Genomic DNA, 22,641 nt, shown 5'->3' with positions numbered 1-22,641 from the left:
GTCACAAACGTAAGCATTACAACCACAGGACAGCAAAGTGCTTTCCCCTTCAAACACTAAAAGAAAGACTACATAATGGTTCCAGAGGTGCTGGATGCATTTGAGTTTCACTCCCATGCGTCGTCATCTGCAGCGCTGGCAGCTGGCTGCTGGCTGGACTGATTATTGGCTGAAGCTCCACCCTGGAGACAAGGAAGAGATTTGAGAGTCATGAACATGTAGTCAGTTAGCCTGGTAAGTGACAGCCAGGGGAGGCAGAAATCAGGACAGGATCATGGTAATTCCAATAAAATCAGCTTGTCATGTTGATTTCTGCCTCCACTGATGACAGCAAGACTGTATTCTGGCAGTTTCAAAAGAGGACCCTGTGAACATGTACAAACCTGACAGGTACTTAGCACCTCTAAGGGATAAAGTTATGCTAGTGCAACTTTTCCTGGTAACACAAACACCGCACAGGTGACTCACTCTTCAGTGGAAAGCCAGTGCTGAGTTAATGCTAAATGGGATGCTTGGAACGGCCTGACAGACGTCACCAAGTGAAGGTTTAGAGTGGTCCCAGGGATCCATTTGGGATCTCCCCCAGTGCAGAGCCTGATAGATGCTCACCATCCTTGAGTCTGTGGAGGCAAGGTTGAACCCAGAGGTCCCATGGGCACCGGAGGCCGCATCCTCCAACCATTTGGGCACTTCCTGTTGAGCCTGCGAATCGAGTTAGTCATGTTAGAAAATGCATCCTAATCTCAAAATCTGACCGTTGTCTGAATCACTTGCTAATCCACTCTCCCAGTCCCAATTCTCCATCCTTCTCCCTCAAGTATACACCTCCTCAGCCACTTTAGACGATCGGTCCATAATCTATTGCTTTTACACCATACTGGGAAGTGAACAAGTGCACACTAAGGAGAAACGTAGAGAATTGGGATTGTGGTTGCTGGATTCTGAGTGCTTCCCTATGTCCCTATAGTTTTTCCTGTTAATTGAATCTGCTCTCATCGTTTCTTTCTCAAAATGCATCCTCCCCCTTGATATTGTCTTGGAATGTATGGGGAGAGAAGAAGAGAGGACAGACTTTTGGGTTGCTGCAGTGCTAGCTTAGTGACCTACCCCAGAGAGGATTTTGATCAGACCCGGAGCCAGCTGGCTGTCTGTGTTCGGGTCGTAGAAGGTCACAGCTCTCCCAGTGTTGCCGCAGCGACCCGTCCTCCCTATGCGGTGCACATACTCATTTATCTCTTGTGGGAGGTCATAGTTCACCACATGCTGAACGTGTTCGATGTCGAGGCCGCGTGCTGCCACAGAGGTGGCCACCAGGACGGGACACCTGCCCGCGCGGAAGTCTGCCAGCGCCTGCTCTCGCTCCCGCTGCTCACGGTCTCTGTTGATGGTGAGAAGACGGTAAATGCCAAGCACTACGACCAGACTGAGACCTCATTGAAGTTGAGATTTGAAACTCTATACCATATTATTTCCACCTTTGTGTAAATGTATGAAATCCTTTACCTAAGCCTAATCGCAGTTAAGATACTCTCATATTGTGACATTGCTCTTATATCAAGTCTGATACTTCTCACATGAATGAGGCTACTAGAATCTAGATCCATTGCATCGAATAAAAATCATTCAAATATGGTCATCACAGTTCCTTGAAGTGAAGCCTGGCTCCAGGATGAACTACCCATGAATACTAGTAGTAGAAACCTTCTCCTGACAGAGAACACCTACCCATGAATACTAGTAGTAGGCACCTTCTCCTGACAAAGGTACGTGGCGATGAAGTCAGCCTTCCTCTTCTTATCCACAAATACCAAGGTGCGCTCCGTTCCTTACAGAAACAAAACCCATTTCAGACATCACGTTCAAGTTCCCCAAACACAGATGAATTGACACTAGTCCTGGACTAGTCCCATCACACTTTCTATAGAAAATATCCATTGAAGAACCTTTTTAGTTTTTTATTACTTAATCTGTGTCTGGGAAACCTGTCTTAAAGGATCAACTATTCATGAGAATTATGATTGAAATACAGGGGAGGCAGAAATTGAAGGACAGGCTCATGGTAATGCATGGAATAGAACAGGCTGTATGGTGAGGTGTGGACAGTCACCTGTAGTCTTGAGTATCTCCAGGAGCTTGTCCCTCTTGTCATACTGAGACACCTCTACGATCACCTGCTCCACGTCACTGCAGGCTCCGCCCACCGTCCCCACAGTCAGGAACAGGTAATCAGTCTTCAGGAAGTCAGCAGCCATCCTATAGAACCACAAATCCTTTTCTTCATCCTCAATGCAACAATATATGCATTCTCAGACAGATCACTACATTCAATATAAATACTTCCACACAACCATCATCTCTGCTGTTCATAATAAGTTTATCTGCAGTAAACTTCAGTTATTTCCACAAACATGAGAGAGAGAGAGAGAGAGAGAGAGAGAGAGAGAGAGAGAGAAAGACCTACATCTGGATGTCAGTTGGATAGGTTGCACTAAACATCAGTGTATTGCGGTCCTCCTTGGGGGGCATGCCTGGAGACCCAACCAGCTTACGCATATCAGGCTCAAAGCCCATGTCCAACATCCTGTCAGCCTCGTCCAGGACCAGGTAACGCAGCTTACTCAGACCCACCTGGGGGAGAGAGAGAGAGGGTTGTATTATTCCAGAAGGAGTAACCAACTCCAATGAAGTGCTCTAGTTGTACAACTATACATAAAGGACAGTCAGTTATAGCAGTTGGTTAAATAATAATAATAACTTTTATTTGTATAGCACTTTTCCTGCAAACGTTGCAGCTCAAAGTGCTCCAATCATTATATAATCATAATTTAATTATTTAGGCAATATTAAAAAGATGGGTTTTCAGTCTTGACTTGAACATATTTGCTGAGTAACTGGCAGTGCATTCCACAATTTGGGTGCATAAAATGAGAATGCAACCTCACCAAATCTCTTCTTTTGTAGATGTGGTACACAGAGAAAACAAGCATCAGAAGACCTGAGAGCTCTATTGGGCTGATATGCTAGCAAAAGGTCTTTCAGATATTCTGGTGCTGTGCCAGCAGTGAGAGCTTTATAAACAAGCAGAATGATTTTGAAATCTATTCTGAACTTAACAGGAAGCCAGTGTAGTCTCTAAAATAGGAGTTATATGAAAAAAAGCACATGATATGGTAGGATAGATAGAACTAAAGGCATATGGATCACCTGCCACCAACTGCTCTCATACGTTAAACAATACGTGTACAATAGCGTGTACTGCAGGTCAGATGAGGTACAGTAGATGAGGTTACCTTCCCTTTTCCAATGATGTCCAGCAGTCTCCCCGGGGTTCCACAGAGCACGTTGCAGCCCTTCTGCACCTCTGTTATGGTGTGTCGGGTGCTGATGCCCCCATAGACCACTACAGGGCGCACACACGTCCTGCAGAGGAGAGGGACAATGTTGTCACATCATTTTTAGTTCCTTTGGGCAAAACAACATTCACGCTTTGCTGAAAATGTGGCATTCATCCTAGAACTGGGGAATGTTCAGGACACTTTGTAAAACTCTGTAACGTTTTATAACACATTCTAGAAGGGCTGCCCTCCTTACCCGAAAGCGAACTTCCTGGCCTCAAGCCAGATCTGGACGATGAGCTCCCTCGTGGGAGCCACGATGATGGCCTCTGGTTCCTGCACCTCACTGAACCTGCTGGCTGCCACACCGTCCGCCATCAGCTTCTGCAGGATGGGCAGCAGGAACGCAGCCTGGGGAGCGGTTTACAGCAAAACAATCATTAGTCCCTTACAGATTGTTGTTGTCAATTGTATTCATTGATTTGTCTGCGCAAAGAGAGAAAATTAAGGCAATTGTGCAGGGTGCACTTGAATTCAAAACATGTTGATAAAACATGCTAGAGCCAAGAGTTAATGATAGATGACATTAATGATTAATGACATCCAAAATATTGGAACACACAATATAGAACATTTTTGTGTAGATTGTAGAAGGCGACTCACTGTTTTTCCAGAGCTGGTCTGGGCACAGGCCATGAGGTCTCTGCCGGCTAAGATCATGGGGATGCCATGCTTCTGCACCAGGGTGGGCTTCACATAGCCAGACTTGGTGACGTTCCTGTTCAGAGAATCACACAGGGCAGCCTCTTCAAACGTCTGGGGGGACAGAGATGGGGGGACAGTGTTACGGTCTCTCAATGTACCTTCAGATCATACAACAATTCACAGACAAACAAGCAAATGTAAACCATTCAAGACAATTTGTGAAAATTGGTTAAAAAAAATGTTGCTCATCAGGTAGTGAAAGTCATCAACTGAGGCAACATGAAGACACCAGGAAGGAACTCACCAGGATGGCTTTGGGGGGGTTGCTGCCACTGACATCCACCAGGATGTTGTCATACTTGTCAAAGTTGATGCCCGTTTCAAAATGAGCGAAGACATCAGAGTCCTCTTCAGAGGGGGTGGGGGGCACATAGGTCACATAGGTTGGAGGTGCTAAGGAGGGAGGGGAGGCAAAGGTCACCCTAGAAGGTCCTAAGATACTCCGAAACTCCTGCTTAGCTAGACCACCCAGGAGAGACGGTTTACAGTAGAAGAGAAAGTTTGCAATATTTAGAGCCCATGGCCATCAGGTATGAACATACTGACCATCAGCATCACCGTCTCCTCCCTCACCATCCCGGGAGCCTGATGTGGGAAACAGGTCTCAATAAGACGGCAAAAAAAACCATGTTTAAGTAAGTAAGCCTTGCACACAAGTAGGGCAGGAGCCCATCTCTCCTGTCAACCAGGGAAGCAGAAATCAGAGGACAGCTCATTTCAGGGTTCTCCCCAAACAATGCAAGAGTGGCTGGGCCACCTTGTCAACAAATCATGTTATGCTTTCGACAAATCAATCATGACCATTCATTGATAAGGTAATATCTCAAAGACAGAACCTCTGGAGAACACTTCTTCGTCTCTTCCACGGTAGCCTGAGGAGAACAAAGACAAGACACACTCTAAGGAGATGGACTCTAAGGAGCGGCAAGGCAGTTTCATCCAACACTCTAACCCCATGTCCTCAGACATCAAATTCCTGGTAAAATAAAAGGTTTTAAAAAACACACAAAACGCCCACTGAATTACCTCCTCCACCGAAGCCTCCTCTTCCACCTCCATCTTCACCATCTGAAACCAGGAAATCACGTTTGAGATCACACCCATCAGCAACTCAACTAGTACATTCTTATGAGCATAGTTGGTGTTCATCTTCACAGATTAACCAAGCATCTGCGTGTGCCTGTATCAGGTGTGTGACATGTTTGTTCTTCATCAGTCATGGAGCTAACAGAACATTCTAGAAGGGGAGATCAGTGAGGGCAGAAATCAGGAGATGGAAGGAGGATGGCAGGAGGAATGGGGTGTTCCTCATTTCACTGTCACCAGCCGTGCAGAATCAGATGTACCTCTAGAACGGAAGCCTCCTCTGCCCCCACGACCTCCTCTGCCACCTCCAAAACCTGAGGGGAAATAGCAGAAGTGAGGAGAATTCAATGGCTTACCTCCATTACACCCCCAGGGTTCCCCCCAAACAATGTAAGAGTGGCGCTGCGCCATGGTGTGAACTTGGCAACAGAGCACTTTATCCTACAGTATACGAAAACCATCATACCTTTTTCATTGATGTCATCACCATCCCCTGTAAAACAGAAAAGTGTTTTGCAGCAAGTCTTATCACAAAGAAACATGTCAGACAATGGGAAATCAACACATTAAGAGACACATAGGAAAGAATGATAAACTGAATATACCACTTCTGAATCCACCTCTTCCGCCCCCTGTTAAGACAACAGGACATTACATTACATTACTTCAGGGTTTATAAGCATTCAATTGTCAAGCAATGGTTTACTTTGGTGGTTTTATTTACTGAGAAAGGGTCTCAACCCGGGGGGTCATGTTATGGACTTCAATCTTTTGGGAAACAGTATGACCTCTGATATCAGTCAACACTTACCTTTGTTCCCATTCTCATCGGTGCTCCCTGTTCAGAAGAAAACACGCATTCAGCCGGAGTAAAGCAACATCTCTCAATTATCATACTACATAAAATGGAATTTTGTTGAATCTTACTAACTACAATTGCAACTCAAGATTGGCTTGAATGTCTTTCTGTAACTAGTCTGTTTTTCTTAATATAAAAAACACAAAGAACAAAATGGCTTTATAAAAAAACACTCTTTATATTAGGTACTAAATGTAACCACCTGAAGCAAAGCATTTGAAGCCTCCGCCTCCTCCCCTAGCTCCTCTGCCTGTGGAAGAGTAGACAGGAGGTTCAGATCAGCATAACAGCCCATCTAGCGATCATTCATCCCAGAAATTCAGATGCCTATTCAATTGGTAAACGTTTGATTTACCACCTGGATGGAATTTACATTACCGGTACCTTTTAATTGGCTCAGTGCAAACTCTACCCAACCAGCCACTGGCAGAGCTTAACAACCATGCCTATAGAACTTACCACTACCACCAAAGCCTCCTCCACTGTTCCTGGACACACCGTTATCTAAACACACCAATGAAATCCAATCAGCTGATCTTATACATCTTAAATTGTACCTTATAAGATGACAAACATGGTAGATGACAAGTGGAATTCACCTAATAGTTAAATTTCAACTTAAATGGGGTACCATCAATCGGGCAGTCCCAAGCATCACAGTTAGCATATACCATATGAAACAGGCACCATCTTACCATTCCAGCTTCTAGTATAGTATCCAATATAATAACTGTTCTGTTTCATGAGCTTGTTCCATTGACTGGGAGAGAACACTACATGCTTAGTCTTTAAAACGAGGAAGTAATTCCTTCACTATTCTGTGTATGTCTATGACACCTGTGAACTTGTTACCTCTGCCTGTGTGATAAGGAACCACCAGACTATTGATTATTAACACACATCTTAAAGATAACTTACCATTACTGGTACTGGTAGCACCCTGCAAATAGATAGTGTGATTGTGAGGACATTTTTCATTTTACTCATATCAAATAGTCTGTGTAACTTGATAAAGCTAATGCTCAGGTGGTAAATTACCTCGTCCCATTCGTCCATGATTGGCTTGTGAAGGGATTAGCTGTAGTAAAAGAATGAAGGTGTCAAAGCAACAAATCTTTAGGGATGAATTCTACTTATCATCTTAGGCAATTAGGCACAGGAATACATTGATAGAGCAGTTATACATCACCTCCCTGTCATCAGAACGATCACACCCCCTTTTGGGTGGTAGAAGTGTAGAAGTTTGACTGGCGGTCAATGTAAATGTGTGGTCTTTGCTACTTTAATCTGATAAAATAAGAAAACTGTATTGCTTTTTAGATATTAGGATCTCAAATCCGCTACAGGTGTCATAACCCTAACCCATATCCTGTCATAAAAAACTACCTTATTGAATCCAGGTAATGTATTTCTGACACCCATCACTTTTGCTGTCGTTAACTCATTATAAATTAGTAACGTTGACTGCCAAAGACGCCATTTGAAAAACCAGATACTTTATTTTTCTGTTTTGGTAGTCTGTCCAATGCACACTTGCCCTTCTCCACCGGCACTAGTTTTGGATCTAGCTGGCTGTTCATTATTTTGATGATAAATTGTAGATAGCTAGCTATAACATCTTCACGAGTCATCTACGTTTCTACATCTCCGTCGAATACTACACAGCAGAGTTTGACGCTTGAGTTTTTACAACGCGCAACTGCCAGAAAAACATACCGGCATATACAGTAAATCGATATTGTCGAACCCTATATATATACACACACACACACACATACATACATAACCATACAGGCTAAATACTGATTAACAGTTCATCACTGTAACCCTCCCCCTCCCCCCTACGCAAAACGTGTCCACCGCGTGTTCTGATAATGGACGGACAGCCCACCTGGGGGTCAGGGTTCAAGGGGGGTTGAATAGCTGTAGAATGTCGATTGGTTTCACGGCTACATTATTGTCATAGTGCAGCATTTGAAATATATTTTATACATAACTAGCTAGACTTGATAGCTTGGTAGCTAACAATCAATTATAGCGCGTTTTCCGAATGCGGACGATCGACCCTTACCTAGCATCTAATTGGAAAGAGTCCGAATTGTCCAACTACCTAATAAGTCCACTTGACGAACTGTTTTACCTATAACATACATAACTAGTTATGTTTAATGACCTATATGTAATATATGACCTATATTTAATGACCGTATACCAGCCGTCAATGACGAAAGCTCTAATGAATAGCAACTAAGCTAACGAAATGCTAACGCTAACACAGCTAGTTCAATGACAGTGCACACACCGTTTAAAGCAAGATTAACTCAATAACATAATTGCAGCACGTGAGATATTAACACATTCATATGTTAAATAGATAAGATATTAAAATGTCTTCCATACATTGTGGAAGGCTTTCCGCGGTGTCTTGGGCCTGGCAGTTCAATTTAAGACTCTCGTCGGTCTGGGCGGTGAGCAGCGAACAGGTTGATGGTCGGAGAGAAAAGAAAGACTCGACGTCTGTGGAGTTGTGACCTGGAGTGTCTAGGACCGGAGCGGGAAGGAGTCACGTGAGAGGAAACCCGTGTAATTTGCACTTCTGAAAAAAACACGCAATTAACTCCGTTATCATTGAACATGTGAGATAGTTCAACAGTTTACAACAACATTTAAGTTTTGCCCATATACATGCACCTTAATTCATGGATACCTATATTACCGGTATATCTTGTATTTTTATTAACTGCTGTGCAACACATTGTCTCTGAATATTTATCTGAAAATAGCAGCTATGGAGTCCATAAGGAGCCTATCATTTACTGTGTCTTTTAGCTCAACTTCATACTTTGATTATTTTTTCTTATTCAGTAAACTGTTTCGGAACTACTTGACTGTGCTACTTAATGAGTCAATTGCGTAGTCAGTGGCAGGTGTAAGAGATGAGTACGGTAAGTGGTGGCTTGCCTCAGGCATGAATCTAACCACCCCAAATCAAACAACCAACCGAACTGATCTTGAACCAGTTTATTAAGACGCCACCAGATCGTCGCTCATCAAAGACACAGTAAATAGGCTAATTATGGACTCTATAGATGCTATTTTCAGATAACTAAATTAAGAGACAATGTGTTGCACAGCAACAGTTAACAAAATACAAGATAGAATATAGGTAGCCTATCCATAAATTAAGGTGCATGTATATGGGCAAACTTTAATTTGGTTGTAAACTGTTGAACTATCTCGTCTTAACTGAGTGAACACGTGATTCCTTCCCTGTTATTCCTGGTCGTGGACGATTCTGTCTTTCTGACTTTCTCAGCCTGCTCGCTGCCACATCCAAGACCATCAAGACACTGCGGAAAGTGTTGCGTAATGTATGGAAGACATTTGATCAAATTACATATAAATGTGTTAATGTCTTACACGTGCTGCAATTATGTTATTGAATTAATCTTGCTTTATGGTGTGCACTGTGCACTATCATTGGGTTACTGTTAACATTTCGTTAACCTAGTTGCTATTAATTAAAGCTTTAGTAATTAACGGTTTGTATACGGCCAGGTAATTAAACATAATTAGTTATGTATTGTATAGCTAAAACTGTTTGGTAAGTGGACTAATTCGGGGATTTTGCTCAAGCGTTTGGACAATTCTGACTCTTTCCAATTAGCAGGATCGTCCGCATTCGGAAAACGCGCTATAATTGATTGTTAGCTACCAACCTATCAAACTGGAGTGGGGGGGGGAGGGAGGGCTGCAAATGCATTTGTCTCCCTAATTGCTGATGATGATCAATCAGTAGTATTTAAGCATAAAGATTTGTTGCCATGACACTGTAATTATTTTACTACAGCCAATCCCAAAACCAATCATGGAAGAATGGGACGAGGTAATTTGCCACCTGACCATTAACTTCATCAAACACATTTTGATATGAATCATACTAAAATGAAGAGGCAGTTTTTTCCCCTCACAATCACACTCTCTGTTTGCAGGATGCTACTATCAGTACCAGCAATGGTAAGTTAAAGACCCATTTTAAGTTATGAAAAGTTACATTTACATTTTTGGCATTTAGCAGACGCCTTATTCCAAATTACTTACAATCGATACATTTGACTAAGCAAGTGAATCATCAATTCACTAGTTGTAGCAGGAAGAGTTATCCAGCTCAGGCCAGGGGCCATTGGCAGTCGTGCTAGAAGAAGAAAGAATTTTACATTTACAAATAATCAATAGCCTGATGGTTCCTTCTGGCAGAGCTAACACGTTCACAGGTGACATGGCTTTGTACACAGAATACTGAAGGAATGATTTCCTTTTTTTAGGGGGTGTTCTCACTAGAACATTTGCTTCACTTGAAACAGAGTTTAGGATAAAGTTCGCTTTGCTCTGTGTTGTTTGGAGCTGTGAGAACTCGCATTCGAAGTCGCTCCCGCAGCAAAGAACCCTCGGATGCTCCGCTTGAAAAGGGTGGTTTCGCTTCGGTTAGAAACGATGCATCCATCACTTTGCTTCGCTTTTGGTGAGAACGCTGCTCGAGGCAGTCCATAGGAAAACAACAGCGCACGCGTGTTGATCTGTATAAGAGCGGGACAACGGGCAACGGACAACTACCACGTCTGTTACTTCGATTGCGTATGTTACTTCGTTTACATGAAGGCTTGTGAAAACGCAAATCAGAGAAATAATTTATGCAACAATGTTGCGAAGTCATCCACTTGCTCCGGGTCTCGATTCGGACTTTCATGTGAGAACATGACCTTAAAGACTAAGCATCTCCTCTCCCAGTGGCATGACCTCATGAAACAGGGAAGGCCACAGTTAGTACACTGCTCCAAAAAAATGAAGGAAACACTTAATCACAGTATTTTCAGGTTCGCCATTGGTGCCCCGTTCTCTTCACAGATGAGAACAGGTTCACACTGAGCATGTGACAGACATGAAAGAGTGTGGAGACGCCGTTGCGAATGTTATGCTGCCTGCAACATCATCCAGCATGACCGGTTTGTCAGTGATGGTATGGGGAGGCATATCCTCAAAGTGTCCCCATTCATTTCTTTGAGCAGTGTATATTGGATACTATACTAGGAGCGAATGATGGTAGGATGGTGCCTTTTTCATATGGTATATGCTAACTGATGCTTGGGAATGCCTGACTGATGGCACCCCATTTAAGTTGAAATGTAATGATTAGGTGAATCCCACTTGGCGTCCTCCATGTTTGTCTTCTTATAAGGTAGAATATTAGATGTATAAGATCAGCTGATTCGATGTCGTTGGTGTGTTTAGATAACGGTGTGTCCAGGAACAGTGGAGGAGGCTTTGGTGGTAGTGGTAAGTTCTATAGGCATGGTTGTTAAGTTCTGCCAGTGGCTGGTTGGGTAGAGTTTGCACTGAGCCAATTAAAAGGTCATGTAAATTCCACCAAGGTGGTAAATTAAACGTTTACCAATTGAATAGGCATCTGAATATCTGGGATGAATGATCGCTAGATGGGCTGTTATGCTGATCTGAACCTCCTGTCTACTCTTCCACAGGCAGAGGAGCTAGGGGAGGAGGCGGAGGCTTCAAACGCTTTGCTTCAGGTGGTTACATTTAGTACCTAATATAAAGAGTGTTTCAAGCCATTTTGTTCTTTGTGTTTTTTGAATTAAGAAAAACAGACTAGTTACAGAAAGAAATTCAAGCCAATCTTGAGTTGCAATTGTAGTTAGTAAAACTCAACAAAATTCCATTTTATGTACTATGATAATTGAGAGAAGTTGCTTTACTCCGGCTGAATGCGTGTTTTCTTCTGAACAGGGAGCACTGATGAGAATGGGAACAAAGGTAAGTGTTGACTGATATCAGAGGTCATACTGTTTCCCAAAAGATTGAAGTCCATAACATGACCCCCCGGTTTGAGACCCTTTCTCAGTAAATAGGCTTTTTTTCTTTCAGGGGGTGACGGAGGCAGCTCTTGGAATAGTGGTTGGGAGAGAGGAAGAGGTGAGAATGTCTGCTGCTGGTTGGACCTGACTGGGGTCTATTCGGTCTGACGAAACTTCTCCAATATTACTAGAGACATTTTCTCAACCATACAATTCTTATCTGAATGTTCTGAACAGGCCTCCTGAAAGGCATTAGTTTGTATGGTGTGGATTCATTGAGCTGAGTATTTTAACCAATGCTTGACAATTGAATGCTTTTAAACCCTGAAGTAATGTAATGTCCTGTTGTCTTAACAGGGGGCGGAAGTGGTGGATTCAGAAGTGGTATATTCAGTTTATCATTTTTTCCTTCTTTGTGCCTCTTAATGTGTTGATCTTTCATTGTCTGACAAGCTTCTTTGTGACTTGCTGCAAAAAAAAAATCTGTTTTACAGGGGATGGTGATAACATCAATGAAAAAGGTATGATGGTTTTCATATACTGAATGCAGGATAACATGCTCTGTTGCCAAGTTCACACCATGGCGCAGCGCCACTCTTACATTGTTTGGGGAGAACAGACAGGTAACAACCCCTACACAGAGACAGACAGGTAACAACCCCTACACAGACACAGACAGGTAACAACCCCTACACAGAGACAGACAGGTAACAACCCCTACACAGAGACAGACAGGTAACAACCCCTACACAGACACAGACAGGTAACAACCCCTACACAGAGACAGACAGGTAACAACCCCTACAAAGAGACAGACAGGTAACAACCCCTACACAGAGACAGACAGGTAACAACCCCTACACAGAGACCGACAGGTAACAACCCCTACACAGAGACAGACAGGTAACAACCCCTACACAGAGACAGACAGGTAACAACCCCTCCAAAGAGACAGACCATCTAAAACAAGTAAATAAAAGATATTTATGTAGCCGGCACCAAAAATACATCTGTCACGTAAGCATTACAACCACAGCATTACACATCTCTGAACCAGGATATTGTTAAATGTATGTTGATCGGAGTAGTGAGAATAGTTAGATGGATGGTTGTGTCTAAGGCAGACAACATGACAAACACAAACAACTCAGAACTACAAACTAATGCACTGAACAGGGATTTATTAAACGTTTTTTTCTTTCTGAATAAACACAAACACGTTATCCAGTATTTAAAACAAGTAAATAAAAGATATTTATGTAGCCGGCACCAAAAATACATCTGTCACAAACGTAAGCATTACAACCACAGGACAGCAAAGTGCTTTCCCCTTCAAACACTAAAAGAAAGACTACATAATGGTTCCAGAGGTGCTGGATGCATTTGAGTTTCACTCCCATGCGTCGTCATCTGCAGCGCTGGCAGCTGGCTGCTGGCTGGACTGATTATTGGCTGAAGCTCCACCCTGGAGACAAGGAAGAGATTTGAGAGTCATGAACATGTAGTCAGTTAGCCTGGTAAGTGACAGCCAGGGGAGGCAGAAATCAGGACAGGATCATGGTAATTCCAATAAAATCAGCTTGTCATGTTGATTTCTGCCTCCACTGATGACAGCAAGACTGTATTCTGGCAGTTTCAAAAGAGGACCCTGTGAACATGTACAAACCTGACAGGTACTTAGCACCTCTAAGGGATAAAGTTATGCTAGTGCAACTTTTCCTGGTAACACAAACACCGCACAGGTGACTCACTCTTCAGTGGAAAGCCAGTGCTGAGTTAATGCTAAATGGGATGCTTGGAACGGCCTGACAGACGTCACCAAGTGAAGGTTTAGAGTGGTCCCAGGGATCCATTTGGGATCTCCCCCAGTGCAGAGCCTGATAGATGCTCACCATCCTTGAGTCTGTGGAGGCAAGGTTGAACCCAGAGGTCCCATGGGCACCGGAGGCCGCATCCTCCAACCATTTGGGCACTTCCTGTTGAGCCTGCGAATCGAGTTAGTCATGTTAGAAAATGCATCCTAATCTCAAAATCTGTCCGTTGTCTGAATCACTTGCTAATCCACTCTCCCAGTCCCAATTCTCCATCCTTCTCCCTCAAGTATACACCTCCTCAGCCACTTTAGACGATCGGTCCATAATCTATTGCTTTTACACCATACTGGGAAGTGAACAAGTGCACACTAAGGAGAAACGTAGAGAATTGGGATTGTGGTTGCTGGATTCTGAGTGCTTCCCTATGTCCCTATAGTTTTTCCTGTTAATTGAATCTGCTCTCATCGTTTCTTTCTCAAAATGCATCCTCCCCCTTGATATTGTCTTGGAATGTATGGGGAGAGAAGAAGAGAGGACAGACTTTTGGGTTGCTGCAGTGCTAGCTTAGTGACCTACCCCAGAGAGGATTTTGATCAGACCCGGAGCCAGCTGGCTGTCTGTGTTCGGGTCGTAGAAGGTCACAGCTCTCCCAGTGTTGCCGCAGCGACCCGTCCTCCCTATGCGGTGCACATACTCATTTATCTCTTGTGGGAGGTCATAGTTCACCACATGCTGAACGTGTTCGATGTCGAGGCCGCGTGCTGCCACAGAGGTGGCCACCAGGACGGGACACCTGCCCGCGCGGAAGTCTGCCAGCGCCTGCTCTCGCTCCCGCTGCTCACGGTCTCTGTTGATGGTGAGAAGACGGTAAATGCCAAGCACTACGACCAGACTGAGACCTCATTGAAGTTGAGATTTGAAACTCTACCATATTATTTCCACCTTTGTGTAAATGTATGAAATCCTTTACCTAAGCCTAATCGCAGTTAAGATACTCTCATATTGTGACATTGCTCTTATATCAAGTCTGATACTTCTCACATGAATGAGGCTACTAGAATCTAGATCCATTGCATCGAATAAAAATCATTCAAATATGGTCATCACAGTTCCTTGAAGTGAAGCCTGGCTCCAGGATGAACTACCCATGAATACTAGTAGTAGAAACCTTCTCCTGACAGAGAACACCTACCCATGAATACTAGTAGTAGGCACCTTCTCCTGACAAAGGTACGTGGCGATGAAGTCAGCCTTCCTCTTCTTATCCACAAATACCAAGGTGCGCTCCGTTCCTTACAGAAACAAAACCCATTTCAGACATCACGTTCAAGTTCCCCAAACACAGATGAATTGACACTAGTCCTGGACTAGTCCCATCACACTTTCTATAGAAAATATCCATTGAAGAACCTTTTTAGTTTTTTATTACTTAATCTGTGTCTGGGAAACCTGTCTTAAAGGATCAACTATTCATGAGAATTATGATTGAAATACAGGGGAGGCAGAAATTGAAGGACAGGCTCATGGTAATGCATGGAATAGAACAGGCTGTATGGTGAGGTGTGGACAGTCACCTGTAGTCTTGAGTATCTCCAGGAGCTTGTCCCTCTTGTCATACTGAGACACCTCTACGATCACCTGCTCCACGTCACTGCAGGCTCCGCCCACCGTCCCCACAGTCAGGAACAGGTAATCAGTCTTCAGGAAGTCAGCAGCCATCCTATAGAACCACAAATCCTTTTCTTCATCCTCAATGCAACAATATATGCATTCTCAGACAGATCACTACATTCAATATAAATACTTCCACACAACCATCATCTCTGCTGTTCATAATAAGTTTATCTGCAGTAAACTTCAGTTATTTCCACAAACATGAGAGAGAGAGAGAGAGAGAGAGAGAGAGAGAGAGAGAAAGACCTACATCTGGATGTCAGTTGGATAGGTTGCACTAAACATCAGTGTATTGCGGTCCTCCTTGGGGGGCATGCCTGGAGACCCAACCAGCTTACGCATATCAGGCTCAAAGCCCATGTCCAACATCCTGTCAGCCTCGTCCAGGACCAGGTAACGCAGCTTACTCAGACCCACCTGGGGGAGAGAGAGAGAGGGTTGTATTATTCCAGAAGGAGTAACCAACTCCAATGAAGTGCTCTAGTTGTACAACTATACATAAAGGACAGTCAGTTATAGCAGTTGGTTAAATAATAATAATAACTTTTATTTGTATAGCACTTTTCCTGCAAACGTTGCAGCTCAAAGTGCTCCAATCATTATATAATCATAATTTAATTATTTAGGCAATATTAAAAAGATGGGTTTTCAGTCTTGACTTGAAAATATTTGCTGAGTAACTGGCAGTGCATTCCACAATTTGGGTGCATAAAATGAGAATGCAACCTCACCAAATCTCTTCTTTTGTAGATGTGGTACACAGAGAAAACAAGCATCAAGACCTGAGAGCTCTATTGGGCTGATATGCTAGCAAAAGGTCTTTCAGATATTCTGGTTCTGTGCCAGCAGTGAGAGCTTTATAAACAAGCAGAATGATTTTGAAATCTATTCTGAACTTAACAGGAAGCCAGTGTAGTCTCTAAAATAGGAGTTATATGAAAAAAAGCACATGATATGGTAGGATAGATAGAACTAGTGTTGTTCCGATACCATTTTTTGATCCCGATCCCGATACCGATACCTGACCGTGCAGTACTTGCCGATACCGAGTACCGATCCGATACCACGGCGTTTGAAAAAACAAAACAAAAAAACATGTTTTTTGAGCCGCATACTCACCTCGATGTAAAATTATTGCTAACACTTAGTCTGGCACTGCTCAAAACCTTTGTAAAACAGGAAAAAATACCAACAGAGAGTGAATACTATAGAACTTTTTTTTATTGTCTACCTGGTATGGTGACAAGAAAATCAACCCCTTATAAAACCTGAAATGTGGCTCTCACAGATGCCAATCAGTGCAATATCCATTTAAGATATAAAACAGTCGTAGTAGTAGTGCAACAGCAAGTGAACATTTACAAGCAAAATAACTTTAGTACTTAAAAAAAAAAAAAACGGAATTTGTTTTTTGTTAGTACTCGCCGATACCGATACCAGCATTTTTGTGCGTATCGGTGGCCATGCCGATACTAGTATCGGTATCGGAACAACACTAGATAGAACTAAAGGCATATGGATCACCTGCCACCAACTGCTCTCATACGTTAAACAATACGTGTACAATAGCGTGTACTGCAGGTCAGATGAGGTACAGTAGATGAGGTTACCTTCCCTTTTCCAATGATGTCCAGCAGTCTCCCCGGGGTTCCACAGAGCACGTTGCAGCCCTTCTGCACCTCTGTTATGGTGTGTCGGGTGCTGATGCCCCCATAGACCACTACAGGGCGCACACACGTCCTGCAGAGGAGAGGGACAATGTTGTCACATCATTTTTAGTTCCTTTGGGCAAAACAACATTCACGCTTTGCTGAAAATGTGGCATTCATCCTAGAACTGGGGAATGTTCAGGACACTTTGTAAAACTCTGTAACGTTTTATAACACATTCTAGAAGGGCTGCCCTCCTTACCCGAAAGCGAACTTCCTGGCCTCAAGCCAGATCTGGACGATGAGCTCCCTCGTGGGAGCCACGATGATGGCCTCTGGTTCCTGCACCTCACTGAACCTGCTGGCTGCCACACCGTCCGCCATCAGCTTCTGCAGGATGGGCAGCAGGAACGCAGCCTGGGGAGCGGTTTACAGCAAAACAATCATTAGTCCCTTACAGATTGTTGTTGTCAATTGTATTCATTGATTTGTCTGCGCATAGAGAGAAAATTAAGGCAATTGTGCAGGGTGCACTTGAATTCAAAACATGTTGATAAAACATGCTAGAGCCAAGAGTTAATGATAGATGACATTAATGATTAGGAGATGAAATCAGGAGATGGAAGGAGGATGGAAGGAGGAATGGGGTGTTCCTCATTTCACTGTCACCAGCCGTGCAGAATCAGATGTACCTCTAGAACGGAAGCCTCCTCTGCCCCCACGACCTCCTCTGCCACCTCCAAAACCTGAGGGGAAATAGCAGAAGTGAGGAGAATTCAATGGCTTACCTCCATTACACCCCCAGGGTTCTCCCCAAACAATGTAAGAGTGGCGCTGCGCCATGGTGTGAACTTGGCAACAGAGCACTTTATCCTACAGTATACGAAAACCATCATACCTTTTTCATTGATGTCATCACCATCCCCTGTAAAACAGAAAAGTGTTTTGCAGCAAGTCTTATCACAAAGAAACATGTCAGACAATGGGAAATCAACACATTAAGAGACACATAGGAAAGAATGATAAACTGAATATACCACTTCTGAATCCACCTCTTCCGCCCCCTGTTAAGACAACAGGACATTACATTACATTACTTCAGGGTTTAGAAGCATTCAATTGTCAAGCAATGGTTTACTTTGGTGGTTTTATTTACTGAGAAAGGGTCTCAACCCGGGGGGTCATGTTATGGACTTCAATCTTTTGGGAAACAGTATGACCTCTGATATCAGTCAACACTTACCTTTGTTCCCATTCTCATCGGTGCTCCCTGTTCAGAAGAAAACACGCATTCAGCCGGAGTAAAGCAACATCTCTCAATTATCATACTACATAAAATGGAATTTTGTTGAATCTTACTAACTACAATTGCAACTCAAGATTGGCTTGAATGTCTTTCTGTAACTAGTCTGTTTTTCTTAATATAAAAAACACAAAGAACAAAATGGCTTTATAAAAAAACACTCTTTATATTAGGTACTAAATGTAACCACCTGAAGCAAAGCATTTGAAGCCTCCGCCTCCTCCCCTAGCTCCTCTGCCTGTGGAAGAGTAGACAGGAGGTTCAGATCAGCATAACAGCCCATCTAGCGATCATTCATCCCAGAAATTCAGATGCCTATTCAATTGGTAAACGTTTGATTTACCACCTGGATGGAATTTACATTACCGGTACCTTTTAATTGGCTCAGTGCAAACTCTACCCAACCAGCCACTGGCAGAGCTTAACAACCATGCCTATAGAACTTACCACTACCACCAAAGCCTCCTCCACTGTTCCTGGACACACCGTTATCTAAACACACCAATGAAATCCAAACAGCTGATCTTATACATCTTAAATTGTACCTTATAAGATGACAAACATGGTAGATGACAAGTGGAATTCACCTAATAGTTACATTTCAACTTAAATGGGGTACCATCAATCGGGCAGTCCCAAGCATCACAGTTAGCATATACCATATGAAACAGGCACCATCTTACCATTCCAGCTTCTAGTATAGTATCCAATATAATAACTGTTCTGTTTCATGAGCTTGTTCCATTGACTGGGAGAGAACACTACATGCTTAGTCTTTAAAACGAGGAAGTAATTCCTTCACTATTCTGTGTATGTCTATGACACCTGTGAACTTGTTACCTCTGCCTGTGTGATAAGGAACCACCAGACTATTGATTATTAACACACATCTTAAAGATAACTTACCATTACTGGTACTGGTAGCACCCTGCAAATAGATAGTGTGATTGTGAGGACATTTTTCATTTTACTCATATCAAATAGTCTGTGTAACTTGATAAAGCTAATGCTCAGGTGGTAAATTACCTCGTCCCATTCGTCCATGATTGGCTTGTGAAGGGATTAGCTGTAGTAAAAGAATGAAGGTGTCAAAGCAACAAATCTTTAGGGATGAATTCTACTTATCATCTTAGGCAATTAGGCAGAGGAATACATTGATAGAGCAGTTATACATCACCTCCCTGTCATCAGAACGATCACACACCCTTTTGGGTGGTAGAAGTGTAGAAGTTTGACTGGCGGTCAATGTAAATGTGTGGTCTTTGCTACTTTAATCTGATAAAATAAGAAAACTGTATTGCTTTTTAGATATTAGGATCTCAAATCCGCTACAGGTGTCATAACCCTAACCCATATCCTGTCATAAAAAACTACCTTATTGAATCTCCAGGTAATGTATTTCTGACACCCATCACTTTTGCTGTCGTTAACTCATTATAAATTAGTAACGTTGACTGCCAAAGACGCCATTTGAAAAACCAGATACTTTATTTTTCTGTTTTGGTAGTCTGTCCAATGCACACTTGCCCTTCTCCACCGGCACTAGTTTTGGATCTAGCTGGCTGTTCATTATTTTGATGATAAATTGTAGATAGCTAGCTATAACATCTTCACGAGTCATCTACGTTTCTACATCTCCGTCGAATACTACACAGCAGAGTTTGACGCTTGAGTTTTTACAACGCGCAACCGCCAGAAAAACATACCGGCATATACAGTAAATCGATATTGTCGAACCCTATATATATATATATATATATATATATATATATATATATACACACACACACACACACATACATAACCATACAGGCTAAATACTGATTAACAGTTCATCACTGTAACCCTCCCCCTCCCCCCTACGCAAAACGTGTCCACCGCGTGTTCTGATAATGGACGGACAGCCCACAAGGGGGGTTGAATAGCTGTAGAATGTCGATTGGTTTCACGGCTACATTATTGTCATAGTGCAGCATTTGGAATATATTTTATACATAACTAGCTAGACTTGATAGCTTGGTAGCTAACAATCAATTATAGCGCGTTTTCCGAATGCGGACGATCGACCCTTACCTAGCATCTAATTGGAAAGAGTCCGAATTGTCCAACTACCTAATAAGTCCACTTGACGAACTGTTTTACCTATAACATACATAACTAGTTATGTTTAATGACCTATATGTAATGACCGTATACCAGCCGTCAATGACGAAAGCTCTAATGAATAGCAACTAAGCTAACGAAATGCTAACGCTAACACAGCTAGTTCAATGACAGTGCACACACCGTTTAAAGCAAGATTAACTCAATAACATAATTGCAGCACGTGAGATATTAACACATTCATATGTTAAATTGATAAGATATTAAAATGTCTTCCATACATTGTGGAAGGCTTTCCGCGGTGTCTTGGGCCTGGCAGTTCAATTTAAGACTCTCGTCGGTCTGGGCGGTGAGCAGCGAACAGGTTGATGGTCGGAGAGAAAAGAAAGACTCGACGTCTGTGGAGTTGTGACCAGGAGTGTCTAGGACCGGAGCGGGAAGGAGTCACGTGAGAGGAAACAGGACCCGTGTAATTTGCACTTCTGAAAAAAACACGCAATTAACTCCGTTATCATTGAAAATGTGAGATAGTTCAACAGTTTACAACAACATTTAAGTTTTGCCCATATACATGCACCTTAATTCATGGATACCTATATTACCGGTATATCTTGTATTTTTATTAACTGCTGTGCAACACATTGTCTCTGAATATGTATCTGAAAATAGCAGCTATGGAGTCCATAAGGAGCCTATCATTTACTGTGTCTTTTAGCTCAACTTCATACTTTGATTTTTTTTCTTCTTCAGTAAACTGTTTCGGAACTACTTGACTGTGCTACTTAATGAGTCAATTGCGTAGTAATTGAGTCAATTGCGTAGTAATCTAACCACCCCAAATCAAACAACCAACCGAACTGATCTTGAACCAGTTTATTAAGACGCCACAGATCGTCGCTCATCAAAGACACAGTAAATAGGCTAATTATGGACTCTATAGATGCTATTTTCAGATAACTAAATTAAGAGACAATGTGTTGCACAGCAACAGTTAACAAAATACAAGATAGAATATAGGTAGCCTATCCATAAATTAAGGTGCATGTATATGGGCAAACTTTAATTTGGTTGTAAACTGTTGAACTATCTCACGTCTTAACGGAGTGAACACGTGATTCCTTCCCTGTTATTCCTGGTCGTGGACGATTCTGTCTTTCTGACTTTCTCAGCCTGCTCGCTGCCACATCCAAGACCATCAAGACACTGCGGAAAGTGTTGCGTAATGTATGGAAGACATTTGATCAAATTACATATAAATGTGTTAATGTCTTACACGTGCTGCAATTATGTTATTGAATTAATCTTGCTTTATGGTGTGCACTATCATTGGGTTACTGTTAACATTTCGTTAACCTAGTTGCTATTAATTAAAGCTTTAGTAATTAACGGTTTGTATACGGCCAGGTAATTAAACATAATTAGTTATGTATTGTATAGCTAAAACAGTTTGGTAAGTGGACTAATTCGGGGATTTTGCTCAAGCGTTTGGACAATTCTGACTCTTTCCAATTAGCAGGATCGTCCGCATTCGGAAAACGCGCTATAATTGATTGTTAGCTACCAACCTATCAAACTGGAGTGGGTGGGGGGGGGGGGGGGGGGCTGCAAATGCATTTGTCTCCCTAATTGCTGATGATGATCAATCAGTAGCATTTAAGCATAAAGATTTGTTGCCATGACACTGTAATTCTTTTACTACAGCCAATCCCAAAACCAATCATGGAAGAGTGGGACGAGGTAATTTGCCACCTGACCATTAACTTCATCAAACACATTTTTGATATGAATCATACTAAAATGAAGAGGCAGTTTTTTCCCCTCACAATCACACTCTCTGTTTGCAGGATGCTACTATCAGTACCAGCAATGGTAAGTTAAAGACCCATTTTAAGTTATGAAAAGTTACATTTACATTTTTGGCATTTAGCAGACGCCTTATTCCAAATTACTTACAATCGATACATTTGACTAAGCAAGTGAATCATCAATTCACTAGTTGTAGCAGGAAGAGTTATCCAGCTCAGGCCAGGGGCCATTGGCAGTCGTGCTAGAAGAAGAAAGAATTTTACATTTACAAATAATCAATAGCCTGATGGTTCCCTATCACACTGGCAGAGCTAACAAGTTCACAGGTGACATGGCTTTGTACACAGAATACTGAAGGAATGATTTCCTTTTTTTAG

The 22,641-nt window shown here is 42.5% G+C and overlaps 2 protein-coding genes across 2 annotated transcripts; both read right to left on the bottom strand.

Annotated features, from left to right (window-relative positions):
* Nucleotides 1-107: 107 nt before the first annotated feature.
* Nucleotides 108-6,009, bottom strand: LOC308156236 (putative ATP-dependent RNA helicase DDX4; the record flags this gene model as incomplete). Its single annotated transcript, XM_080529586.1, has 15 exons — nt 108-182; nt 610-702; nt 1,108-1,378; nt 1,726-1,825; nt 2,108-2,253; nt 2,462-2,628; nt 3,291-3,420; nt 3,592-3,746; nt 3,999-4,151; nt 4,345-4,493; nt 4,643-4,685; nt 4,937-4,972; nt 5,127-5,168; nt 5,447-5,500; nt 5,998-6,009. The coding sequence occupies 15 exons, from the start codon at nt 6,007-6,009 to the stop codon at nt 108-110; spliced, it is 1,626 nt and encodes a 541-aa protein (XP_080385712.1).
* Nucleotides 6,010-13,305: 7,296 nt separating this feature from the next.
* Nucleotides 13,306-18,307, bottom strand: LOC308156235 (putative ATP-dependent RNA helicase DDX4; the record flags this gene model as incomplete). Its single annotated transcript, XM_080529585.1, has 10 exons — nt 13,306-13,380; nt 13,808-13,900; nt 14,306-14,576; nt 14,922-15,021; nt 15,304-15,449; nt 15,654-15,820; nt 17,014-17,143; nt 17,315-17,469; nt 17,745-17,798; nt 18,296-18,307. The coding sequence occupies 10 exons, from the start codon at nt 18,305-18,307 to the stop codon at nt 13,306-13,308; spliced, it is 1,203 nt and encodes a 400-aa protein (XP_080385711.1).
* Between the last annotated feature and the right edge of the window lie 4,334 nt (nt 18,308-22,641).

Source organism: Nansenia antarctica (genome assembly GCF_963989245.1).
Source record: "Nansenia antarctica genome assembly, chromosome: 4".
Lineage (NCBI taxonomy): Eukaryota > Metazoa > Chordata > Actinopteri > Argentiniformes > Microstomatidae > Nansenia > Nansenia antarctica.
This window is presented reverse-complemented; position numbering and strand designations above follow the sequence as displayed.